Genomic DNA, 17133 nt, shown 5'->3' on the forward strand with positions numbered 1-17133 from the left:
CAGTGCTATTTTCACTTACGAATGCAGGATTTTTGTATTAAGTTAAAATTGCTAATATTGGTGAGACTTTGGTTAAGAGGCTCTCTCATTTGCTGCTGGCAGCACTGAAAATCAATGCACATTGCCGATTTGCTTTTCAAAAGACTTACTTTAAGGCCATAAAAATATTCAGAGCCTTCATTCAGTAACTGTAACTTGGAGTGTTTGTCCTAAGGAAATGTTCCAAAATATAGAAAAAGCCACATACAGGAAGAAAAACATTATTTACAATAGCAAATAAATGGGGAAAAACTCAGATATGCAAAAACTTAAGTAAATAATGGTATAATCACCCGATATAATGTTATTTTACCATTACGATGATAATTAGTACAGTCAGCCAACATGGAAAAACACTTATGATAGCTGCATTCTGATCTATTTCCTTACATTTCTTTGGTTACAACCCTATAAAAATAAAAATGTGCAAGAGTAAAGAACCAAAATAAAGCACTAAAAGTTGTGTTAAGATGCTGAGATTGTGAGTGAATTTTTTTCTATTCCGGGGTATTTAGTAAAAGAACTATATTGCTTTTTGATAAAGACTTAAAGGAAGCTTCTCTCTGGAGGTAAATCCTAAAATAAACAAAACTCTGAGTCACCCCCCTGCCCCCAATAAAGAGTGTGGTGATTCTTCCCTATGTGTCTCCTGAAGGTATTTATCCAGAACCCCTCCTCTTCTTCTGCCAATTCAAATAGGGTAGGTTCTGATTTGGCAGAAATATCTGCCTCCTCCAAGAAGTCTCCCCTGACTATCTCCACCTCCAGTGACCTCCTCTAAGTTAGCCTCTCACGCTAAGCATTTCCAGACACCATGTCTACCACATTTCGGGGACTTAGATCATCTTGACTGTGACATGAATAAATCTGGCTGATACAATCTTTTCTCTGATAGGTTCTTATGAATGTTTACCCAAAACATTTCTGGGGGTCTTTGTGGCCAGCTCACTGTTCTGAAGATGCTTGCACAGAGTAGAGACTCAATAAACAGTTCCTGGATTGAATAGAAGTGGAGGGGTTGTTTCCCATCAGCTCAGTTCTGATTCTTATTTGAGACTAGGCTCAGAGATTGGAGTTCATTCTCAGGGACATGATAAAAGTGAGAGCACCAACTTGCAGGGAACTGACAAGTGGCATTCAGAAGCCTGAAGAGTCCACCAAACACAGAGGATCCCTTGGAACTGGCTTTGCCAGATGCCTTGGTTTCCTGATGGGAGACGTGATCCCAAGTAGCTAGAAGTCTTGGTGCCCAAGTCTATGGGGCAAGGAGGCCTCATCCTAACCAGCCAGGGGAAGCAAGTCTCCGGAGACCATTCCGAAGGGCAAAGCACAGGGAATCACCCAATGGAGCGAAGGCCTGTGAGTGCCATTGCTGGGCTGACACTTCGTCCCAGGGAATAGTGGTCTCAGGGGGGGTCAGTCAGTTAGCAACCTCGGGGGGACTCTGGAGCTGTGTGTCTACATCCACTTAATCCCATCCAAAGGGATACTTGGGGACAGGTCCTCGTGAGATTTAAGGCCCAGGTATCAACCGACATGGCTGATTATTATTATTTATTAGAATTATTATTATAATTACCAAGTCTTTTATTAAAAAGCTAGTATGTTTTTAATAAACACAATCATACAAAATATGTACAATTCTGGATGTTTCATAGTCACAGGCATACAAGAGCAGTCACATTTCCATCCCTTTCTATGAATAATCTTTTTGTAAAAAGATTTCAGATGAACATCTTCTGGTAGACAACTCCCCACAGGAACGCTCTCTCGCATCATTCTCTTCTTCTTTTACGTTTCTGGTCCTTCTTCTTCTTTTACGTTTCTGTCAGCTCCTTCTCCAGGTCTTTCTCTGGATCCCTTCTCTGCCTTGGGGAGTGTCAACGTTCACGTGTGCCCTGCCCCCCACCCTCCTGGCGGGTCTAACCACCTCCACAGTCTCAGCTCCCACGTCTCTGCCTCTAGTCAGGGAGCATCCACTTGACCTTCAGAGCCATAGTTTCGATTCCCCTGGTTATCTTCACCCAACTGTTCCTCATGTGCTCCAAACTCCCACAAAAAATCACCTCATCAGGGCCGCTGGGTGGCTTAGTCAGTTAAATGTCCGATTTTGGATTTCAGCTCAGGTCACATGATCTCAGGGTCATGAGATCGAGCCCCACATCAGGCTCTGTACTCAGCAGGGAGTCTGCTTGTCCCTCTCCCTCTGCTCCCCCCTGCCCCCAACTTGCTTGCTTTCACTCTCTGGCTCTCTCTCTCAAATCAATCCATCCATCCATCCATCCATCAATCACACCATTACTGCTCCTTGAGCATGTTTCTCTGACATGGTCCGACTAAGGGCAAGGCCATCTCCTCCCTGCTCTGGAATCAGAAAGCGTCTCTTCCTCTCATTCCCACTACATACTATTAGTCACCAATTCTACTGTTCAACTTCCCAAGTAACCTTTGAATCTTTCCTCTTTAAGCTCTTGTTACCTCTGGTCCGGAGAACGGCAGTAGTCTTTTCACTGGTCATCTTTTGTGAAATTTCTCCCCCACCCTATTCACGTCCCACCTCAGCAACTCATCCTCTGTACTGTTACCAGAATAGGTGCTTGAAGATAAATCTATTGTCAGCATTTTCTGCTTAAAGAAGATAACATTTTCCCAATTCCCAGTGCCTACTGGGTGTCTGTCGGACCCCTGTGAGCTCCTCTGATGCTTCATGAGCTGCCCTAACCATCCTAGCTCAAGTCGAGACACTGGCCTTACAACTTGCAGACTGGCTCCACTAAACCCTGCCATTTCCCCCAAACGCTGTGCTCTTTCAATAGTCTATGGCTTTGCACATACTGTTCATTCTACCTAAAAGACACCATCCTCTTTCTGTTAACTGTTATGTATCCTTTAAAAACGAGCTCAAGTATTCCCTGCAAAGACCACCTAATAGCTCACAAGTATTTATCGAATCATGAAAAACGTGCTAAGCCTGCATTTCCCTGGATAGAGTGAATCCTACTTTTCTCCATGTGTTTTTGAAATGCTGGCCATGCCTCTGCCATAGAACTAGTCACATGTTAGTCTTACTTCAACATTTGAAAACCCATGTTGCATTTGTCATTATGTTCTAGTGCCTCGTTCTGAGCAAAGGGTTAACAAATCCCTTTCAAAGCTTCCTAAGGCCAATCTGACCTTGGGTTAACTCCAGAGCTCTACTACCCTCATGGCACGTTCTGTTTTCTGGCCTGTAGACTTCGGATTGCCACGTATAGCCAATAGTGGTCTTGTGAGTCTGAATACCAGTTAAGAAACCCCTTTGGTGGGCAAAGAACAAGCCTAGTGAATGAGATTTGTATAGACTAAATGAGTGCTCCCTCCATTAGTTAGTTAAAGGGGTCCAGCTCTTGTCTTAGAAAAATTCGGTAGAAAGACAGGACCAATTCCCATCCTTAAACACTGGTTCCTTTCTGTCTCTCTGTCTCTCCTGTACCCTCCTTCCCTCCATCCTTCCTTAACCCTCATCATTCTTACCTCTCTTTTGACAGAGAGATAATCGTTATGTAACTGTAGAATGGTGGTTTTAACCCACGAAAATATATTCTTGGACCAGACCATTTGGTTCCCTTCCTTAGACACTAACATGTAAGCAAAGATAAAGCCAACTTACTTTAACCAGAGCTCTCTTGATGACATTGCCAATATCTTGCCTCCACTCAGGAATGTCAGGGTTGTGGTAATCCAGGTTTGGAGAGAATGACAAGAGTTGAGACTGGAAATATTCTGCAAGGACAGAGGGTGTGTGAGTGCGGCTGAGAGAGGGGTGGAAGACTAGCAGATGCCATAATCACTGTGCTTTAGGGAAAGGGTCCATTCTTCCATGTGGCCTCAGCTAAAATTCCTTCCTATTGGCGTGTTTCTTGGCTTCTGAAAGAAGGTGGGACTTGGTGACTGGAAGGGGATTTATGCTCCTACCATGTAGAAGTTCCTAGCATCTTAAGCCCTTCTTCTGGCAAAAGAATATTATTTGAAATGAAAGATAAGTATGAAACCGCAGAAGGAGGAGGTATTTGTTACTGCTGGTGGTATCATGCAGAGCCAATGATGAGGCATGAACAAGCTGGGCTTGGTTGGAATGGGGTCTTGTCATTTGTCCTCCCCTTGGTTCCTCCGACCTTCCTCCTAGAAACTGGCTCACGGGATTAGATCGAAATCCTGTGTGTAGGGTGTGGGTAATGTTCAGTTTCTTGACCCAGTTGGTGGGTATACAGGTCTGTTTGTGCTAAGTCATGAAACTAAACACTTGTGATGTGTGCACTCTTCTGCATTAAATTTACACTTCAGTAAAAATGGTTGCTTAAAAAAAGTCCTCCAGGTGCCTGAGGAGAGAACCAGAGTATCAAATTTGCAGAGATGTAGGAAAAGGCACTCACCTGAAGTGAGGCTGAAGAAATATGTTCTAAGTCAGAGGATCACATACGGTTGGTACAACTTTTAGAAAGCCCCAGGTATAGCGGCAGTCTTTAGGGGTCTGGGGGAGGTTGTGTGGGATGGTGTTGGGAGCAAAACTTATTTAATAATTAGGAATGGTTTTACAGGATTGAGAACAGGATGGTGACCTTATTATCTACTCTTCTTTCTAGTTCTGCCCTCATATTCTTAGCCTTATTCTTGAGTCTTTGCAGCCAAGGGTGTTAGAATTTTCTAACAATCACTTATGTGTACTTCATCTCAGTAACTCGGCTATGAGTTCTGCAAGGTCAAGGAACCAAGACTGCTCTTTGGAAATCACTGGTCCCCATGGTCACAAAGGGTCAGTGCTGCACGCATGATGTCTATAGATACCTCAGCAGGACATCAATCTAGGTGCTTCTATGATAGTCTTTCTAGCTTAGTATCCTCAACTTATGATATGTGTTTATCTAATGAGAATCCCATCAGGATGTGATGCTGGTAATAAATGCTTGTCTTTGCCCATCTGTGGCAGCTTCTCTTGCAGCCCTCAGTCTATTCAGGAGCAAGGTAGAAAGTATGTTTGGAAAACTCTTGTTGACCTACATAATTTTCCCCTGGCCTGGGGAATTTCCAAAGTAGTCAGGAGTTGCCATGAGGGTGGGCCAAGGGGATTGGTTGGGCAGGAGGGGGCATCACAGAACAATTTTCAGGGCTTACCATGCACAGCAATGTCTTTTGTGTCCTGGATAAGGGCATTCCCAGCAGCCACCTGGACAGTGATAGTGTTGGTGCCCTCGGCCAAGAATGTGAAGGAGATGCTGCTGTCCAAGGTGATGAGGGGCTAAAAGACAGAAGAAGAAATACCCATTTAGTCCTCTGTGGGATATCATAGTGTCTTCCTTTCTTACAAATCTCAGACTGTCACAAATTTGCATGGTATTTGCGTGTCCCCAAGGGATCCTAACTTGAAACCAGAAAAAAGAAAATGACTTTTCATAGGTTCCAACAACTGTGATTATATCCAGTATCCAGGAAGAGTATTACTATCCTTGAAATATGCTGTAAAATGTAATCCTGAAAGATGAAGATAAGAATGAACACTCTGGATTTTGCATGTCACTCTGTTCCTTCTCCTGGGGCAAAGTAGAAGCAACATTCGTAACCTATTCCAGCTGGCTCAGGAATAGATCACTTATTTCTCTTCTCCTCCAATATTCTGTGTCACTTGCCCTTCCTCCTGTATTCCACTGGTGTATAAGACCTTTCAGAGAGGCGGTCACATTTTATTTACTTCTGTATCACCCATCCTTGGCACATTACTTTCACGTAGTCGAATATATATGTAAGTTGGATGCATGGTCCAATCACTGGCATTTTGTTTTATTACATGTGTGTTTTCCATTGCAAAGCATTTCTAACATTTTAAGTAGGTTGGAAAATATATAAACATACATATCTGTGACTATTTTAATTCTTTTTTCTTTTTCTGCTTTATTATCCTGATCATAACATATAAGGACTTCCCAAGGATAGAGAAAAACAGAATATAGTACTTTCCTGAGAATTAGGATCTTGATAAAAGCAGGTGCTTCTTGGAGAGAAGAATGCAGATCCTGAGGTTGAAGAGTCATTATTTAGTGGTTGTCTTAAGGCCTGGGCCCTTCCAAGCTCCTGTTGTCTGCAAGTACGACCTAACAGTAGCAAGCTGCTCTCAGGCAGCTCTTACAGAGATGTCACAGGTACAGATGAGCAGACTCCCTCTCCTCTTTGCATGTCAGGACAGCCACGGGATGGGGACCAAGAAGGTAGCCAGTCGGGGAGGCGCAGGGCAGCTCTTGAAGGGGGTAGGTGTGGGCCAGCACGTACACAGCACACTCAGGCACTCCTGACTGCACATGGCCTAGATGTGTGTGCCAGAGCCCTGCAGAGGCTCAAAGATGTGGCTTTCAGACAGTGTCCCCGCTGCAAGACTAGAATTGCTGTCTAGCTCAGAATTTCCAACTGGGCCTCTGAAACATAATTTGATTTCTTCTGCTTTAAAATTCTGGAGTCAGACAGGCTACTGCTGCACCACAAGTATTATGCCAATTGAAATAAGTCAGTCAGAGAGAGACAAATACCATATGATTTCATTCATATGTGGAATTTAAGAAAACAAAGCAAATGAGAAAAGGGGGGAAAATAGAGAGAAAGAGGCAAACTAAGACACGGACTCTTAACTACAGAGAACCAGTTGATGGTTACCAGCAGGGAGTAGGTGGGGGGCATGGGTTAAATGGGTGATGGGGAGGAGGAGGGCACTTGCTGTGATGAGCACCGGGTGATACATGGAAGTGTTGAATCACTGTATTGTACACCTGACACTAATATTACACTGTATGTTAACTAATGAATTTAAATAAAAACTTTTAAAAATAAAATAAAATAAAATAAAATAAAATAAAATAAAATAAAATAAAATAAAATAAAATTCTGTAGCTTCGTTTTTATGACCAGGCTGATAGCTGGAGTTGGGCAAGATGAGAGCTATTGCCCTAAGCATGTGACATGCTTTCTTCTTTGTTTGCTACATGAAAGAAAGAAGTGAGTATAGAAAGGAGGTCGCTTGTGTTGAGCACTCGGTGTTATATGTAAGGGATGAATCAGTAAGTTCTGCTCCTAAAACCAATATTACATTATATGTTAACTAACTACAATTTAAATAAAAATTTGAAAAAAAGAGAAAAAGAAACACTCTTTCCTTTAACTAAGGCAGACCCCAGAGTTCAAGTATTTTTAAGGCTCAGACAGTACACACAAGGGTATGGCCTTCTGAATTAAGCAACGAATGAGTTGCAATAGGTTCTGTGATGTACATCAACTCCTATGGGCTGATAGTGGGTGTTCAGTGTCCTGTGTCAAGAAGGAAGCCAAAGTCAAGTTGGGTTCAGCATACCAATGTTGGCCATGGCAATGGGGTAACGTGTGCCACAGACTTGCCATTTCCAGTATAATAAGAACAAAGACTTGAAACTCTGGCTTTATTCAGTTGCTATTGTAATAAATTACTTGGGCAAAGTTAGTCCCCATTTTGAGCCTCAGTTCTTTATCTGTTAAATGAAGGGTCTGCGTTGGAAGAGCTGTGAGCTCTTATTCAGCAGTCAGAACATACAGGCTTGATGAACAGCTTAAGCCAAACGATCTAGTCCCTACTGGTCAACCCATTCAATCTTGTCTATTAGGAAACCTTCAATTGCTTCATTACCTGATAGTCATGTTCTTTGGAATGAAAATGAGATACCACTGTATACCCAACAGAAGAGCTTAATTTTCTTTAAAAATGATAATATAAAATATGATTAAGGATGCAGAGCAACTGGAACTCTCATACATTTTCTGGTGCGATGTAAAATGATACAACCACTTAGGAAAAAGTTTAGTTTTACAAGAAATTGCAATAATTTTTCCAAAGAAGATCTACCATTTTATATTTTATGACTTAGCAATTGCAGTCTTGAGAATTTAGTTAAGAGAAAAGAAAATATATGTCCACAAACAAACAAAAATGTTCATGGAAGCTTATTCATGACAGCCCCAGCCTGGAAACAGCCCAATAATTCATCAGCAGGAAAATGAATAAACAAACCATAGTATATCCATACAATGAACAAAAAAGCAGAAAAAATGATATATACAACAGTATGGATAAATCCCAAAACTATAAGAAGTGAAAGAAGCCTTACATAAAATAATTCATATAGTATAATTATATATATGAAGTTCTAGAACAGGCAAATCTAATCTATGACAGAAAAAAAAGGAGTGGTTGGTTTTGGGGATTGGGCGTAAGTATTGACTGAGAAAGGGCATGAGAGAACTTTCTGGAGTGATGGTAATATATATTTTGGTATATATATTTTGACAGGAGTTTGGGTTACATGTGAATGCCTTTGTCAAAACTCAGAAAGTACACAGATTTGTGCATTTCGTCGTCGGTACTACCATGGAGAAAAAGGATAAGCAAATACTAAATTCTAGTTACTGATTTGCAAGCTGAAGCATTTAGGACAAAGTATATTGGTGTCTAAAATTTGAAATGAGTCAAAAAATTAAGATTAACTGATGGATGGAGAGAAGAACAAATAGATAAACAGACCATGTGATAAAAAAAATAGTGTTAATGGTAGACTACAGATGGTGGGTATAGACATGTTAACTGTAAAATTATTTCAACTTTAGTGTATATTTGAAGTTTTCCATAATACAATGTTGAGATAGAAAACATGAAAGAAATAATCAATGTGATTTTATTTTTCCTAATTCCATGAATGACTTTCTCTGACAATGGCTATATTCCATTGTCCTCCATTTTGGTTCCCTGCCCTTAGCTGTCGTCTTCCTACCTCTCACCAGTAGGCATTTTTCTCCCTTGACAGTTATCTCTTCATGAAACCTTCACTACTTCCATGTCATCTTCTTCAGCTCTCAGCAGTCCATGTGCCCCTCCCTTTCTTTGCGCACTCTTGTAGCCTTAGACTTGGGTAGTTGGTACTCTGCCAGGCAAAGGCATCACTTTTTAAAAAAAGATTCATTTATTTATTTGAGAGAGAGAGAGAGAGCGGGGTGGGGAGGGGCAGAGGGAGAGGTGGAAAGAGAATCTCAAGCAAACTCCCCACTGAGCATGGAGCCTGATGTGGGGCTTGATCTCACAACTCTGAAATCCTGACCTGAACTGAAATCAAGAGTTGGACACTTAACCAGCTGAGCTACCCAGGTGCTCCTAAAGGCATCTCTTTTGAGAAGAGTGGAATTCTTCTTGTCCCTGCAGATTTGCTCTTCTCTCCATCTGGCTGCTTCCCTAGGAGACCCAAGGGTGCAGGGCGGCAGGACAAAGGGGATGCCATCTGTGGTGGGAGGGAGTGTGCCATCCTATCAGCCAGTCAGGACTCTGATTCACAGCACATTGTGCTGAATGGGAACACTTGGTCCCCAGGTGGCAGACCACAGGCTTCCATGCTAGGAAAGAGATAGGAGCTAATTTTGTTTTCCAAATTGCTTTTGTTTTTCATCAACTGATATGGCATCATAGCTGATTTCACCTTCCTTGCAAAGCTGGAACACTCAACAGGATTCCTGAATTCTTTGTTGGCCACCAATGTCTAGTGCGTAATGCTAAATTAAATCAAGTATTGTAAGGTTCATTTACTAAATCTATTAGGCAAGCAGACACATTTATTAAGCCAGACCTCTGTTAATCCAAGCAAATTGGCCTTTCAGAGCTCTACAAATCCAACAGGCGGCTGATTGACATCTCTGTCTCTGTGCTTTGTCCAAGCTGCAGGGCCAGCCCATGGTGAGACCCCTTGGAATAATACCTCATTCCCTGCCTAGGCTGTGGGTTACATCCCTGCCCACAGAGAATCCCTTGTGTGTGACAGGTCACATATTATCCACTGAGCCCAGAAAGATATCGACAAAGCTCCAAGTCACTATTTAGTTATGAGATTTCCACTTGACTAATGGAACAAGGAGCTTCAGGGAAATCTTTGGATACAGCCTACACCAGTTTCCCAGATGCTGTAAGTCAAGTTAATATTGAACATTATAAAATCTCCACAATTTAAATGTATACCTTGATAAAAGCTGCCATTTCCAAATTGGACAGACTATGCAATCACTATGCTTGCCTTACTTAAAGCTTTCAGCAGATTATACAGTTACATGTAAAAAAGCATTTACCATATGAAGTGGAAAAGGCAGGATACGTAATGGTGGCTATACTACGATCAGAACTATGTAAAACAACCTGATATATGTACAAAGACCAGAAGGAAGTAAAGCAAAAGGGTATCTCTAGACATGTTATGGCTATGGGATTAATGTGAAAATTCATAGTGAGGGGGAAAAAATCCCCTCAAAACTTCACACTCATTCTCTCTCTCTCTCTCTCTCAGACATATCCAAAAGCTCCTCGAAAGTATCTCACTGTCTAAAGTATCACTGCCCATGAATCTGGTTCTATCTTCTGTCATCCTATCATAAATATGGACTTCAAACAAAAATCATCATTTATGCCATTCAAAACCACCTGTTATATATCTGCCCTACCTTTCAGTTTTTTCTCTAAATTTCTGCCCAAATGAATCCTCTGTTTTGTCTGAATCCATCTACACAGAAGACAACCATGTCTTACCTTTCCATATAAATCTATTTCCCCTCCCCTACCTCAACTCTACTGTTTTTTCAATGCCAGGTTAAGACCAGCTTCATCCATGACTTACTCCATGATCAGCAATGTGTCTATCCATCACCACCTAGGCCGCTTGACTGGGCCAGTAACACCACATTCCTACCACCATACCTTAGAGTACCTATAACTTCATATTCTCAAATAGATTATTTCTTAAAGGGAAACAAATGGAATTTACACTGAATTGTATTCCTCACAACATCTAGCATAAAATACTGGCTCTTGAAAAAGATCCACAGAGCTACTGATGCAATTTCACATCTCCCTTGATAGGTTTGTGGGTATACGAGACTATTATTGGATTTTAGGAATGCTTGCTCTCTTCTGTTTACTTATATATCACACTTGCTCACCATCATTGCATTTGTGTCCGTCATGCCTTCTCATTTGGACTATAATCTTCTTGAAGGTAGGGACCATGTTGTATGTGCTCCTCTATTCCAGAGAACACCAAGTGAAGGGCTAGATATAAAGGCAGGGGTGAATTAATTCTTCTTGAGAACTTGATTTAATTCAACCATCTGGGTGAACCTGCCCAATTCTCTTAGTCACAACACACACACACACACACACACACACACACACACACACACAAAACATTACTTTCCAAGGTTATTAGCCTAAGTGTTTTCTCTGAAAAATGGGATAATTTCTCCATCAGTAATGTCCTAATGATTAAATTAAATAATGTGTACGAAGAGCCTCCTACAAAGCAGAAGTAGGAATAAATGCTCAAAATTAGCTCCTTTTACAGACCAGTTTGCTACTCAAAGGGAACTAAAATAGCTCCAAAATCAGAGTGCTCACCAGAACACTCAAAGACACTCATTAATTTGCCAGTCAAATATGGTACTCACTGGATCAATTATTGGGCAATGAGGTCACCTCGATGTGTTTCTGGTACGGTGCTGGCAAATAGCACTGAAAATATACCTCTTTCAACTGGAACAAATAATTATTATTAGAGGTGGGAGAGAAATCCGTGGAACCAAGTCAGCTACACCATCGAGCTGTAGATGCCGTTGACGTAAGCGCTGAGCACAACACTAATATTTTCAAGCGCTTAGAGTCTAAGCCCATCGAAGTTACTAATATTTACTATTACTGATTACTACTTGTTTACTACTAGTTACTAATCTTTACTGCTATTATTATTCTGACGTTATAATGACCCAAACTGAGGTTCAGGGAAATTGCATAATTTGATTAAAGGCATATTGCAAAAAGGAATCTTGCGTCTAGACTGCAACACAGTGGCTGGGTATTTGTGAGCACTTCATGCTCAAGCTTATAGATGGAAATTCCTAACTGAAGGAATACATCAGGTCATCATCAAACCAAAACAAACCGAAACAAACCAACTGTAATGCCCTTCTGTAATGTAAAATTTCCTCTCTCTTAATATGTTATAGATTAGCTAGATAGATATTCCAAATAATAACTCAGCAATGTTCATGGATTAGATATGAGTATCCTTACTCTACAGAAAGAAAAACCACTGAGATTTAGTTCAGGTGATTTGTTCAAGTGAACACAGATAACCATTAAAGAAATAGAAACTTGACGCTGCAGTCACTTTATCCACTTCTGTGTTTATTTATCAAAATTTATTAGATACTAATCTAGGAAGGGCCTAAAATTCACGTCTTAGAATACTCAAAGGAAAAAAAAAAACACTGATAGGGGAAAATGGCACTGTAGAGAAATGCTGTGCTCTGGCTCCTTGGGGGTTCTGAGTAAATCACTGTGTTGACAATGGCCAAGAACTGCCCTCCTCGTGCACAGCAGCCTAAGTAAAGATGACCAAGTAAATGAACACTAACAGAACAGAATTCCCTGGGTGGACAGCCAAAAGTTCTCAGCACAGAAATGAACTTAAAATTCTCTGTTTCTAATTTTCTCCTCCTAAATGATTTTCTCTTTTTTGGTTCACCATGTATGCCTGCTGGTGATCGAAGCAGGATTTTAGGGTCTGTAACCTCTAGAGGACAAATAGAGTGATGCAGCTAAAGCATCCTGGGGCTGGGGGTGGAGCATGGCTGGGAGTTAGGAGACCTGGCTCCACAATTAACCAGATGTTTGACCTTGGGATGCTCATCTCACACACGGAGCTTTACTTCTCTAATGTACCAAATGGGGATCTTAAGAACCCACCTCTGTATCTCTTGTCCTGGTGAACAGTAAGTCCAAAAATGCAAAAGCATTGTAACCTCTACTAAGACACTGACTTGAAAGTACACAGCATGAACAATGCAAACAGAAAAGGGTCCTTTGGGTCCATAAGTGTAGTTCTTTTATCAACCCATCCTAACTCCCAGTTTTTATATCAAAATTCAAAGCATCCATGTAGTGAATACCTAGTGTGTGCCAGGGAGTTATACAGCATCTCACTTAGCCTTCACAACAGTCAAGATGATATACGCATTATTCTCTCTAGTTTGTGTTGAGCAAACTGAATTTTAAGTCAAATGACTTCCTCAAGCTCACACGGCCAGCAGTGCCTCTGTGACTCCAAGGTCCATGTTTTCATCACCATATCATGCTGCCTCCTTAAGAAAGAGCAGGGGTGAATCTTCTCGCACTCTTATCATGCAGGGGCTGAAGTTCTTTTTGGTCATCTTGAAACAACCAAAACCATCATTGTTCATTCTTTTTTCAAAGGAATTACTACACCAAAACTTATTATTTCCCCTTTCTTGAGATGTCCAGCATTTCCAAGTCTGATATGGTATCTTTCTTAAACTATTTTTTCAAAAGTGAAGGATCTCAGGGTGCTTGGGGTGTCTCAGTTGGTTAAGCATCTGACTCTCGATTTTGGCTCAGGTCATGATCTCAGGGTTGTGGGATCAAGCCCCATGTTGGGCTCCACATTCAGCGCCAAGTCTGCTTGACCCTCTCCCTCTGCTCTTCCTCCCTCACACACTCTCTCTCTCTCTCAAATAAATAAATAAATAAATAAATAAATAAATAAATAAAATCTTTAAAAAAAAAATGAAAGGTCTCTCTGAGATGAGCAGTGCCAATCACATCAAGAATGGCCAAGCAAAATGTAAAGGCAAAATCAGGAATAGAGAAAAACGTTAAGCCCTTACATTTAGGGACCCTCAGCTTAACTGCTCCCAGCTCCTCTTGTCTAAGTGTGGTCATTGTTGACACAGGTGTCACCATCACCAGCAGCTGGGAGTAGGGAGGATGTGCCATGCTCAGAGTCTGGCCCTCTGAGTTCCCTTCTTAGAGACTTGTCAGCATCCCCACCATTCCTAAAACGAACCTTGGCCATCGTAGATCACCTAGTAGGTCTTGGAGAAGGGTTCTTTACATGCATTACCCCAATTGATTTTCACAGCCCTGCATTTAGAGATAGAATTCATATTTCCAGATGGAGTCACTGGATCTCAGAGATGCTAAGTGACTCCCTTAACGTTATATATCTCGTGAGTGCAAAGCCCAGGATTAACAAAAAAAATAGGGCAAATGAAGTTTTTAAAATATCGAATACAAAGTAAGTTTGTAGAGCTTCTCAAGTACTCTTTCTTCCTTAGGATTGTTTGAACTTTCCCTATTATAACAATGAGCCTGGTATAGAGACGTATGTGGCATTCAATTACGTGGATTCGTAACTTCATTAAGTACTCTCTATTGCTTCCATCCCCAGTGCCCCTAACATCAACCTGGCAGCTGGAACACAGGAGAATTCAGTACAGATCTACTCAGACACGGATCAGAAAAGGCCAAACCTTCGTGCTATTGCCGAACCACCAGAAATAGGTAAGGGTCCCCAGCTGACTGGGCCACACGACTGCACTGATGTTGACCTCCTTATTTCTTATGGCGACAAATGGCACTCGGAGATGAACATGTTCCACGGGACCTGGGGACACAGGAAACAATGTCAGTGTTTCTATTGCTGGAATAAACAAATTTTATCGTACTCCCAAGTTCTTAATCTTAACCCTTATTACCATAAACTATAATAAAACAAGGATCACAAACGCACAAATGTTGAGATGTATGTGTGTGTGTGTGTGTGTGTGTGTGTGTGTGTGTGTGCTTGAAACAAAGCACCTTGTATAACAGGAACTCAAATCAGGCTTCAGACTTTTTGAGTGACATCTGAAATTCATTTACATCTGATGTGCCCAACCGTGAATGCTTATGAACCTCCAATCCAAGGACAAAGCTAGTTGACTAGACACTTAGCCAATAAATAGGAAGATAAACAGCAGTCTCTTTCATTTCTGACAATTAGCCTGTATTGTGATGTGGGGTCAGTGGATCATATGGAGGGCTCTTCCATTATCCTTGATTGTTAATTGGTTCCATCCTCTTCAATAATCCTCCATTGTGCCTGTCATCTGCAATACTCAGTGGGTATCATTCAGAAGCTGGCAAGGCTGTTTTACAAAAAGGAAAACGTGTATCTCCCTAAATCAAAGGAGAAACAAATGCCACGTTCCCAAAGAATAAAAAAGCTGCTTGCAAAAAAGGTGACCAAATTTCTCTTCGTTTCCCCAGAAAACTGATATAAGCAGCAAGAGAACATACATGAACACACCCTACCCATAACAAATGGGGACTGTAATTTAATTCATTTCCAAAATAAAATGAGAAGAGGAAAGAAAATGCTGATGGGAAATACTAACATGTCAGAGTCACACTCCGGGATGGGGATGCTATTTTTCACCTCTGGGGGGTTTTCTCCTCCTCCCTACTCCTTCCACCCCTCCTTTCCTTTTTCTCTCTTTTCCTTCCTTCTTCCTCATTTCCCTTCCTTTTATCCCTCCTACTTAACCAAATCCAATTAAAGTATTCTAATTAGCCATTCACACTCTGCTAGTGCATAGTTTCCCTGTTTCCACTATGATAGTGCTGATGTGCAAAAAACGTGGCTAAAGGTCAAGACCACAGTCCGCATGTCTCCTTAGCCTGGGGGCCCTGAGTTCTTCTCACAGGTGGGACATTTTTCTGACCACTCAGCCTTCACTATTTACATCGTGGGTCATTTTGGGGACAGCTCAGTTTAAAAGGAAGACAACAGATGGCTTCTTCTCACTTCTGCTCTGGTTTAAATTTAGCTGTATGGTCTTTTCCTCTATCTTCCAGAGCCTTGACCCTACACGGACTATTACCTCGTCCCCTGCCTTCCTTGTAGGAATAAGAACAAATGAATGGGATGTGTGGTTGTTAAAAGCACCATAGCATTAGTTATGGGTTGGCACTATTTCTACCACCACCATCACCACCATCACTGTCTCTGTGTATCATTGGGTAGAAGTCCCTCTAACACAGTGGGAGTTTGTCTGAGTCTCAGTGTGTTGTAGGTAAATTTATGTTGGGGGAGAAGGTGCTGGAACAAAGACTGATGTTTAAGTGAGGAGAGCTGCCTGGTCAGCTTGCCCCCATGCACACGGTACTTGCCAGAACAAGCAACAAATGTTGGAGAATCTGTGTATCTACCTCCTGCTACCTACAGCTCTCTGACCTGACCACAGACAGAGGACCCTCAAGGTTTCTCCCAGCAAATAATTTCCTTTAGCAAATCATTGCAACCTTGTTGCTTCAGAAACACATTTGGCTGAAGGGCTAGTCATTTTCAATAAGAAAGTCTGCTCCATGATTTTTGTATGATTTGATTGTTGGAGAAATTAAAAAAAAAAACAGAGTATGAGAAAACACTGGCACTTCTGTGACTTTATTCACTCATTTGTAGGACTTTATCTGATTTCTCTTTCTTTGTTGTTCGTGTTTTACTGATCCACGGGGAAGAGAATGAGGCAGTGGGAAGGAGTCCCTGGCCAGTCATGCCCTAGCAGGGAGGTGAGAACTCGGTGTCTTACGAGAACACCTCAGAGTCTTTCTCAGTGCCCAGATGCTGAGCTCTTTCCTCCCCTGCTGGGAAAAGGGCCCTTCACCCTTAAAGTCAATGCTCCTGTTATTTCTCCCTCAAAATGCATGAAGCTCATTCCCCTGCCAGCTCTTCAGAACCTCGGGCCTTCCCACAGTTAAGTGATACTGCTAATGGCCTGGAAATTCTTCTCAGCTTTCTGTCACTCAGGGGCCTTGGCCCAGCCACATATTGTTGGATACCTACACCCAAAAAGATAAAAGAAGTTCTCCTCCCTAAATTCATGCCAAACAAAGGGATATGGCTTCCATGAATTGGCACGCCATCCAACATAATCACATTTATTCCAGCTTTAAGACAAGCATGTTTGGCTAAACAGAATCTCAAGGAACAACAACATGTAACAGCTTTTTAGGGCAAAGAATCTGAGCCAGAGGTTCCAGCTTCAACCTAGGTACGGACATACCATAGCCCAGGGAGAAGAGAGATGAGGGGATTCAGGAGGGAATAAAGGAAACTCCTAAAATCCTGTCAAATAGTGCTCTTTTTGATAAAAATCTAATAATCTGTGAGAGATTGGTTATTA

At 41.6% G+C, this 17133-nt stretch overlaps 1 protein-coding gene across 5 annotated transcripts in view; it reads right to left on the bottom strand.

Moving 5' to 3' along the window:
• SORCS3 (sortilin related VPS10 domain containing receptor 3) overlaps positions 1-17133 on the bottom strand; it is a 692468-nt gene that overhangs the window by 11670 nt on the left and 663665 nt on the right. For all 5 annotated transcript variants that reach the window (XM_087862727.1, XM_087862725.1, XM_087862726.1 and 2 more), the window contains 3 exons: positions 14440-14573; positions 5191-5314; positions 3689-3801 (listed from right to left, as the gene is read on the bottom strand). In XM_087862727.1, the coding sequence (XP_087718853.1) occupies positions 3689-3801; positions 5191-5314; positions 14440-14573 (371 nt within the window). The remainder of the gene's footprint in view (positions 1-3688; positions 3802-5190; positions 5315-14439; positions 14574-17133) is intronic.

This window comes from Ursus americanus, chromosome 6, assembly GCF_024610735.1.
Source record: "Ursus americanus isolate L20-20 chromosome 6, mUrsAme1.1.p, whole genome shotgun sequence".
In the NCBI taxonomy this organism is placed as follows: Eukaryota; Metazoa; Chordata; class Mammalia; order Carnivora; family Ursidae; genus Ursus; species Ursus americanus.